Source organism: Geospiza fortis, unplaced genomic scaffold (genome assembly GCF_000277835.1).
Source record: "Geospiza fortis unplaced genomic scaffold, GeoFor_1.0 scaffold425, whole genome shotgun sequence".
Lineage (NCBI taxonomy): Eukaryota > Metazoa > Chordata > Aves > Passeriformes > Thraupidae > Geospiza > Geospiza fortis.
Genome location: NW_005054387.1, coordinates 2,912,826 through 2,922,934, shown reverse-complemented (window position 1 = coordinate 2,922,934; position 10,109 = coordinate 2,912,826). Strand labels below are relative to the sequence as shown.

Sequence of the window (10,109 nt, the reverse complement as noted above, 5' to 3'; positions counted from 1 at the left end):
GCGGTTCAAATGCAAACATCCCTCTTTGGCTGAGGAACCCTGGGTCCCTCAGAGGCGACTCACAGCTTGTGTAGAGAGCATTTCATTAATGCTGTGATCATACTGCTCAGCCAGGATAGCCAGCTTCCGGGTCTGCTCCTCCTTGAGCCGTTTGAGGACAGCTTTATGTTCACTCTTTGGCGTGGTCTCCAGCAGATGGTTTCTCAGTGCTTTGTACTGTCTGGTTTGGATCTTGCATGTATCCTGAAACTGCTTCTTTATCTGTAGTTCTTTTGACTGGAAAGATGGAGGGGACACAAAGAAAAAACCAGCATGTTTCAAATGAGCGAAATATCCATTCAAATGGATATTTAGGATTACATTAAGGATATGAGTTCAAGAATCCACAAATGTATATTAACATCTACAGTGCAAGGAGGGAAGCAAAATACACAAGAGGCAATGACTATTGCTGCAGCTGCTTTGACACTGCTACTGTGCAAAACAATTACAATACAGACACTTTTATAACAAAGCTCCAGCCTAAATACAGCTGTCTCTGCACAAAGAGCCTCACATTTGTCACTGGACTGAATCCAGTCTTGGGTGCTGCTTTTCAAGAAAAGTTCTTGAGGGACAGGACTAATATTTATTAGCACCAAAAGCCATACATACACGACTGTGCTTGTATGGCACATATATATGAACAGCACTTAATGTTATGAAAAGAAGCAGATCTGGTGCATGGGAAAGGACAGGAAAAAAGAGCAATGCTTTTTCCATTAAGGGTTTGATGAATATAAGATGTATTCTAACCCTTGATATTATGAGCCTGGTTTTCATAAAGAAACCCAAAAAAGACTAGATGCTTTAAAATGTACACCACAAAACAGTAGTATTGTGTTGGTCTAGCAAACAAAACAATTCCCCAGTCCCAGTGGAGACTTACTGGAAATGGAGTTTTCCTCCCTTTGCACTTGCTAACTTCTCTGTACTGTTTAGAGACATAGCTGTGATTGCACATAGGGCTGGGGGACACCAATCCTGGAAAAGGTATTGGAATCCAGCTTTGCTGTAGGACCTTGAAGAAATTATTTTTTTCTTTTACCTGCCTTCAGAGCAGCCTGTGAAGTTTAACATGCACTAAGTGTTTCAAGATCCTGAAAAGGAGGGTGTTCTGGAGTTCTCTGTATCCTTCTATGGGATGGCTGGCAGGGATACTACTAACAAAGCAAAACCCAGAGGTGATGAGTGATGATGGTTAATTGATGGTCAAGTTCACCATGGTAAGAATAAACAAATAAATAAATAAACAAGAATCACTAAAATCAGACATGAGGGCCTTCCCATTGTTAGGCACCACGCCAAATACTGAAGCACTAGAGGCACAAACAGAGCGCAGGACCAGACTCCTGTTTGAGTAAGTTGGAAGAGCTCTGGGATGTGAACCAGTGAGGCAGATCAGATCTCTGTGCATGGCCAAATCAGCCCCTCCACTGCCTGCTCCTGGCACCAACTCAGGGCTCAGCAGGGCAGGTGATAAGCACAGAACTTGCAGCCACCTCCAAAGGTGCAGTGGGATCAAACAACACCCTCAGCCCAAGAACACTTCGCTGCATAAAACAACAGTAACACTTTGCTAACCTGATGCAGAGAACAGGACAAAGATGGGTTTCATTCAAATCAAAACATGTCTCATGAAGAGGAATGCATCACTTTTAACCTTTCTAAATTTCACAGAAAGTTATTTCCTTCCAGGAAACCTTTAAGGTTGTTTCTCACTGCCCTTAAGGGAAGTGTCAGCAGGTTACACATTCCCATCAGGGACCTGGTCACAGCAAAACACTATCAACCTATTTTGTCCTCATTTTTTGTGAAGTCTTGCTTGGACACCAGACTGTTTACAGGCTCCCAATCCAAAGGCTTTAACAACAGGAAACAGAAGGGAGGGGTAAGATTTCCAGTCAGACTTCTGACAAGATCATTTTGACCTAGTATTGTGAAATACCAGCAAGAGGGTATTTGCATCACAATTAACACACTTGAAATAATAACAGCCGTTTTCACTGAAGGGTGAATTCTAGTTATGGGTCCTTCTGGTGCTGTCATAGAACAGACACTGACCGTTAAAAACCTGCTTCCAGGACAAAGGGCCTCACTAAATAACAAAGGGAAAGCCTGAAATGTGCCCTTGAGGGAAAACGTTGCTGGGGAGAGAAACTGAACAAATGGTCAAATTATCTATTCAATTAAGAATACTTGCCTGCATTAGTCAGAGGCAGAAGAAGGAGTTAATGCTAGAGAACAGCCTCGATAAAGAGGGGATTGTGCTACAAACCCAACGGTTGTCCAGGGCTCTGCTGTTAGCACTGCCTGTTTGCAAAGGTGCAGGATTGACAGCTCAAGCCTGAAATCCTTCACTAATCACAGAACAGCCATGCAAAGCGAAGTGCAAGCTTTCCATGCTCCCTGCAAAACACTCCAGCCCTGTCCTCCCTGGAAAAGGGCAGGGGTTGCAGAGTCTGCAAAGCTGTGAGGCCAGCCAAGCCCCTGCAGCACAGAAGTACCACAGATCCTGCTGCCAGGAAAGGAGAATGGACATGCTGCCCACTCGTGTTTGCACCACATCACCTTGGGGAGGCAGAACTCATTCATGCTAATCTCAGAAGGATCAACCTAATACAGCTGCTTCAGTTTTATTCAGCTCAGAGTGCAGCACAGCTTCCCTGTGAAGTCATCTGCTATTTATACACTATATCCTTGGAGATTCTCAACAGTGATCAGATGGTCCCTTGTTCTCACACAAGCCAGGTTTTCACTATTTAATATTATTCTAATATTGACAAATCAGGTATCATTTTTTCTTTTCTGAAGTTGTGTTTTCAAGTTGATTATTTTCTCTGTAAGAATATAAACTTGCAGGTGGTGAAAACTAAGTCAGATGGAAAATATCATGAAGAGGAAAGATGTAGAACAACAAAGAAACCCCATGCTCAGTATGCCATACACTCATTTTGTTACTGGCACAGCTGAACACTGGGTGGAGAGAAGAAGTCTGCCTCCTCAAAGGAAATGTACCAGGCAGCTTTGTGAAAGGCCTTATACACCCTTCTCAGACACTTCAAAATAAACCACTGGACTTCTTCAGATGAAGTGAAGGCTTAAACAAAAACACTAAAAGCCTCAATCACAGAGGCCCCATAATTCTGGTCAGCCACCAGAGCTACAAGGGCAGCATGAGAAACCCAGAAGAGACAAATAGCAAAGGTCAGTGCCAGGAGCTTCCTGAGGACACTGCACTTGGCTGGTGTCTCTCTCTTCCCCCTCCCCACTTGCCACCATGCCAGCTTTAATATAAAAACACTAACCAGGTGAGTTAGCCAAGACTGAGAGTGAAGTTCATTTTGATGCACACAGCAACACAAAGCTTTTGGGTTTTGTTTTTAAACGACACTGCTTCATTACAGAAACACTGATTTTATTTTTGTATATGGGGGAGAGAAGGATCAGAAAATGGTGTAGGAGGGGGGAAAAAAAAGCATACTGTGAACATTAAATGCATTTAAAACTACCTCAGAAAGGAAGGGATATTGCTGAGAAAAGCTTTTCAAAGAAGAGGAGGGACTAGTGCTGCTGTGGCCTGCCTGCAATACCCTGTAATGCTGATCATCACTATGGTGCTCTTCGAGTTAACCAGCTTCAAATCACCTTGGCTTTGCCTGCACTGTAAAACGGTTGTAATGGACCACTCTTCCACGGACCACTTTTCCACTACCACCAGCTCGAACGGGAGTTCCTACATCCCTTTGAGTACCTTCAGAGCTCCTACACCACTTGGCACCTTCAGAGCTCCTACACCACTTGGCACCTTCAGAGCTCCTACAGCACTGAGCACCTTCAGAGCTCCCACATCCCTTAGTACCTTCAGGCTCTTGGGCTGCTGCCGGACCTCCATGACGTGCTTGCGGCGCAGCTCTCGCTCGCGGCGCTTGTTGTACTCCAGTTGGTTGGTGAGCTCGGTCTGGTGCTGCAGCCGGATCAGCTCGCAGCGCATCTTCTGGATGGTGCTGAGATGGCGGAACTCCAGCTCCTGCATGGACTCGTGCTGACGCAGCAGCATGGCGTGCTCCAGGTCCTTCTGTGTTTGCCTTTTGTTTAGCTCCTAGCAGGAGGACAGAGGGAATTATTAGGTTCTTTGTACTTACTTGGATTTCCGTTGACAAAGTGACATTTCACTTTGTTCACAAGGGCATTTCTCTTTCCAAGGCATCTGAGGACAGACCACAGAGTTTCTTGGTCTTATCAGCAGCAGACAGCAACACCACCGGTAATTTTTCCTTCCTCATTTCACTTTTCTTCTTCCTGTTCTAGATGCTCAACAGGATTCACAGTAAGCATTTTCTGTTAACTGTTGTGTCTGATGACTTTTTGGACCTAACGATTTTCCTGCAATAGGGCATTAACCTGTACATGGGATGCCACAGGGATTACCAGATGGCACTGCAAACCATCCAACCATTGTTCTACCAAAACAGTCTGGATGTGGTAACAAACATTTCTGTATGATTTGAGCCGGAATTCAGGCGCTCCTGTGAGATGCACTTCCCACAGGTGCATCCAGGTCTCATCTCTGCCTGTTCCCTGTTCCCTTACCTCCCGAACCAGGTCCTGCTCCAGGTTATGGCGGCCCAGGAGCATCCGTCTCTTGAAGCGGCGACACTCCAGCTCCAAGTACTGCCTCTGACGCCTCAGTAAGTTGGCCTCTTCTTCTGCCTGGAAATGCTGGATGTTCTCCTTCTGCTTAGAGAGCCACTCCTGCTTCTCCTTCTTTGGAGTGCTCTGGTTTTCATTCAGCTCCTGATAATCATAACGTGATTAATTGTGGAATAGTTACATTAAGTTCTTTGGCTATGAACTCGACAGACCTGACTAATAAATTACGGAACTATGTTCTACTCTCTCTTCTAAAGGTTGGTGCCATCTCAGCCTCTTCATATAAGGAACACTAAGGAAGTACCAGGAGACAAATCACAGTGGAACAGATTCAACTACAGCTTTTTTTTTTTTTTTTTGCACTGGCCAAAATACTGGTTTATGTCCAGAGTTTCCAGTATCAGCTGAAAATGTCAAAATGAGGGGTTGCTACTTAAAACCCTTGGAGGTACTGCCATACTGCCTGGTAAACATTTTTACAGGCTCCCAAAGGACTGAGAGAAGGAAAGTGTTCACGTCCTGTGGTTCAAACAGAACTCCAGCCACATGAAGCACATAAAAAATTTTTTTGTGTCTTGCTTCATCAGAGCACATACCCATTTTACAGTAACTCATCAAGGCAGAGCTGCTCACTGAGATGCCATAACTCACAAAAACAATGTAAAGAAGTTCATAGGTAAAACTTAAGAGTTTCCACATTTGTACTACATAGCCTAAAGTATCTTTGGCAAAAGACTCTGCTTGCTTGAATTGCATACTAGAGATGCCCATGCAGTAATTAAGACTTGTGATACATTTCAACTGAAGTATGAGACAGAACTCCTCTGTATTTCATCAGTGTTTCTCGGTGCTCTGTGATCTACTGCCCACTTAGAAAAAGATTCTATGTTATTATAAAGAGCCCACGCTACTGTAGTTTTTGTTAGATCTTTCTTGGCTCTGCTGCTCTTTAGCCTTTTTTTCTCCTGGGAAATGCCTATGTTTGGGAATATTTCCCTTTGGAGCAAGTTCCAAAGTTGTGTCACACAAGTTGATGGTTGAGCATTAAATGGTTCTTTCAAAAAAATTATTTATAGCGCTTACGGTTTCAGTCACTCCAAAAAAAGAATCAGGAAGTTTGATTCTACAGTTTCTCTGCATTTCACAGAGATCTTGATTTTCACTAAAATGCAATGATTATTAAATAATTACACACCTTTCTCCATTAAAATTAATAATGCTTTAAAGGTATTTTCCTTACAAAAAATGCAGATCATCTTTACTGCTCTGTTCTCTTGCTCCTGTACAGGAATATCATTAAGTGATATTCATTAAGAAACTTCACTAACTGCTGCAGGGAATGGCCACTACCTGCAACAACAATGTATGAGAAAAATCTTCATGACCTTTCATAAACTTTTTTCATTCCTTAGGATTGCCAACTTTGCATGCTTTTGGCTAAAAAGCAGCATTAAACAATGGAGAGGTTTGTACTTACACAAGATAAACATATAGTTACCAACAACTAACTAAAAAAATAAATTCTCTTACTCAAAGGTCAAGGATATGAAATGAATATAGTACACACAGCACTCTGCTCATGAAATGCAGAACTCACTGCAATCCTGTGGAAGATCTGTGGTGCAGTGTCACTTTTATTTTCACATGCTCACCACTCTCACACCATATCACACATTTCTCACTGGGGATGAGTTACCTCTTTCAGCTGCTCTTTACGGAGTTTATATTCTCTCTTCTGGGACTCCAGGAAACTGTTCAATTCTTTTTTCTGTTGGGCCTGAATATGCTGTTGGAACTTCTTCTCTTCGTTGGCCATCACTTTAGCCTACAGCAAATCCAGCAGCAAGTCAGTCTGAGCCCCAGTGGATTATAGCTCATGTCCAATTTCAGCCTCAAGACCCAGAACTCATGGTAGTCACCACAATATTCACCACGTCTCTGGACAAGTCCAAGTTAGAGGAGCTTGTCCTCACTCTCTCCTCATTCCCCATCCCATCAAGGCACCCAGCAGAGTCCTCCTCCAGTGCCACATTCCCTCAGCCCTACTGTTCACCTAATCTTGCCTAAAAAAAGTCAAAACCTTATGATAAACTATATCCTCAGCCTTCCACTGAGAGATCAGAGATGAACAAAAATCTATAATAGCTGCTGTAGGCAGCACCACTTCATTATCAATTATTTAAAAGCATAGCCCCCCCATATCCATACACAACTAGACAGTGAACATTTAAGTGTTGCTAGCACATTTCTCCGCAGGCTAATCTGCCTCCACAACACTCAATGGCAGGCAATTATTGACAGCACAGACATGGCAAGAGAGAGGAAAACCCTCAGTGGTTTTTCTGAGGTCAGGATTCCAACATTCAGTACAACCCACTGCCGTGAAGGACATACCTTTTCTCTAGTTACATAGCCTCTCAGTGTAAGGAGGTGAGATATTAACCTTTTTCTAATTACCAATTTGCTTGGCTCCCGAGAACAAGACATCTCAGAGTCCACACTGTCATCTCTGCATCAGTGAGGGGAAGTGGACAATTCAATGTAATTAACAAACATGGGTTGGTCTGATAAACCATAACCTCCTACCTCTTTTTCCATGGCTGCTTGATGCTTTTTAATTAGCTTTTCCATTTCTGCAGCAAAATTGTTACGCTGAGTTTCGAGATCTTTGTCCAACCTGAGGCGGTGCTCGTCCATCTCTGCCTTCAGTTTATTCTCTAATGCCATCAGTTGCTTCTGGTGCTGCCTTCTCATACGCTTATAGCCAGACATCTGCTCTCGGAGCTCTGAGTCTTGCTCATGTTCCTGCATTTGCCTTGTCACCTAGGAAGATAACCACATCGGGCCAGAGGAAGTTAATGCTGCCTAATCTGCTTTTCAGCAGTCTTCAAACCACAAAAGAAAACGATTCAGTTAAGAAATATGATTTTGTTGTAAAGAAAAGCACACATCCTAATGGCAGCAGAGCAGATTAAAAACTCAATTCTGCTGTAGGAGATAAGCTCACATGGGCTCCAGCAGAAAAACAGTACAATTGTTATAAAGCTGGTACTAAATAACGGCCTTTTAGCCTAATACAATGAGGGTGGATACATACACACACCCACAAATATTCATAAGATGCATATGAAAATAAAAACCAGCTTATTATTATAAATGGTTTCCCATATTCTACAGAGCACATTGGATTTGAGACTTAAAATATTTAATAGACACAAATTACATTTGCCCAGGTATCTCACTGAAGCTTTTATTAACTGACACTAAATGATTTCAGTGCCAGTATCTCAGTCAATGAAGATAGCTCATATTGTGGTGATATTGTGAAAGCTCTGAGAAGTTGCACAGAGCTGTGCTCAAAGCATGCCCTCCTGCAGAGCTCTCCCCAGACCAGCCCTCCACGTACCAGCGATGCTGTGCGTATGGTAGCAAAGTGCTCTCGGTTCCGATAATGAGACTTGTGGCGAGATACTTGGGGAGGAGACTGGGGCTCTGATGCCCTTGTCCGAGGATCCGACTCTTCTCTGTAGTTCTCTTCCTCCTTATCAGCAAATATTAATGTCAGAGAATAAAGAGAAACTGTGTTACTAAAGATTTTTAATTTTGGTCTTTTTATTTGAAAGGAAGACAAAAGCGTTTTACATTCATCAGCCCTGAAAGATCCTCCTGCTGATGAAGGTATATACTGCAAAAGGAGTTCTGATCTACGACCTTTGCTTTCAGAAATTTCATACTGAATTTTTATTACTAAGAGGAAGATCACTAACCAAAGCTGAAAATGAGGAAAAATAATGGAAAAGTGAAAGCCGAGTTAAACAGTTTACTGCAACAAAACATAAAAGCTATAAAGTAGATTTTATCAAGTCTGAAGACAAAAACAACATCTTTGTAGCTCTGAAAGACAGAGGAAGATTTTCATTACACCCACTGTAGAAATACCTCAAAGCAAATTTTAAAATTTGTCATGGTGTATTCCACATTCTTATTTTGAGTTTGTCATTCATCATAGAGTGATTACTAGTTAGATATGATACACTAATTAACTCCCTGAGGAAATACCTGTGTCTTTGCTGCATATCTGGGCAAAGAACAAGACATTCTAGCCACACCTATCATCAGCCATGGAAACAGTAGTGCTTTGAGCAAATGGAGTGATAACCCCTCCCTGGCAAGAGCAGCCCAGCTCAGAGGGCACTCCCCAGCCCACCCTTCATCTGGCAGAGGGAAAGCAGGGAAGTGGTTTCTGCTGCATTTTTTTCCCTATACTTTATTCATTAACAAAATATTCAAATCAAGTGCTGGGAAGCTGGGTGCTGCAGAACTGATTTCAGCTTCTACTGTAGGCCCTGACTTTAAGAATTATCTAACAAGGAGGTAAAAAGGGGAAGTCACACATCCTGTTGTCCCACAAGGCAGTGCTATGCATGTTAAGGGTAGCCACCAAACAAACCTATTTACAACCTCCCATTCCAACTCCTCCTGATAAAGCAAACTGCTTTTGAAACAATTCCATTAGCCAAATAATTTTTAGTGAATTAACAAAAATAAACCATCTTCACAGCCACTTTCCCAAGTTACAGCTGCACACTCATATATATATATATATATATTTGCGGCACAATAATATAAACTGCAGATAATGACTGAAGAATGGGAACAAGTGACTTCACACCAAACAAATTCTCTCCCACTTTACACCTTGGAAGTTCTGCAGTAAGAATCCAGGGCTTACCGGCTTTAGATGAATGACAGAGCTGTTTGACATTACGGTGTGGTCCCCCTCCATCATATCCAGCTCGCTCTTATCATCCGAGGCATCTGGAAGACTGTTAACACTACTGCTTTGGCTACTGGCACTGATAGACATACTAGGAATGGACTGATTACTTCCAACACTGTTCACTGTTCCCGTCCTGCCCACACCATGATCTTGTTCCTAGGAGAAAGGAATTAGAAAGAAAATTCAAACCCATCCCAGTGGTACCTGTGGACATTACCAAATGGAATATTCATTCCATTTCTCTCTGCCACGTCATGGCACTTTCCACCCTCCAGGCATTGCCATGAAACGTTTTTCTTGTGGGATGCTGAGGAGAGAAAGAGTCAGCCCTGTCAAGATTAACTGGCTGATGTCAGATTCTTTTCAACAGCAAGCCTGTTAACAAGCTGAACTCTATCATGTATCAGCCACAGCATGTCACCAGAAACTGCTGTGACACCAGAATCACCTGACTGCTCAGCTGGGACCCTGCACCTTGCAGGCTCTTTTCTGTACAAGAGAACTGGAATTCAGTCTCCTTAAAAAGAGAAATCAATTTCCCTGATGACCTGTTTTCCTTTTTTTTTTTTAATAAATCAAGTAAAAACCTCAATGCCTTAGATTTAGAACAACATTCTCAGTACACATGGTTAAAACA

General features: G+C 42.6%; 1 protein-coding gene across 1 annotated transcript in view; it reads right to left on the bottom strand.

Annotated features, from left to right (window-relative positions):
- The window catches only part of TAOK1 (TAO kinase 1), a 31,487-nt gene that overhangs the window by 5,377 nt on the left and 16,001 nt on the right, over positions 1 to 10,109 (bottom strand). Inside the window, exons 11-17 of the mRNA XM_005425439.3 lie at positions 9,425 to 9,628; positions 8,099 to 8,233; positions 7,279 to 7,515; positions 6,389 to 6,517; positions 4,633 to 4,836; positions 3,902 to 4,141; positions 64 to 276 (exon numbers count right to left, since the gene is read on the bottom strand). Of these exons, the coding sequence (XP_005425496.1) occupies positions 64 to 276; positions 3,902 to 4,141; positions 4,633 to 4,836; positions 6,389 to 6,517; positions 7,279 to 7,515; positions 8,099 to 8,233; positions 9,425 to 9,628 (1,362 nt within the window). The remainder of the gene's footprint in view (positions 1 to 63; positions 277 to 3,901; positions 4,142 to 4,632; positions 4,837 to 6,388; positions 6,518 to 7,278; positions 7,516 to 8,098; positions 8,234 to 9,424; positions 9,629 to 10,109) is intronic.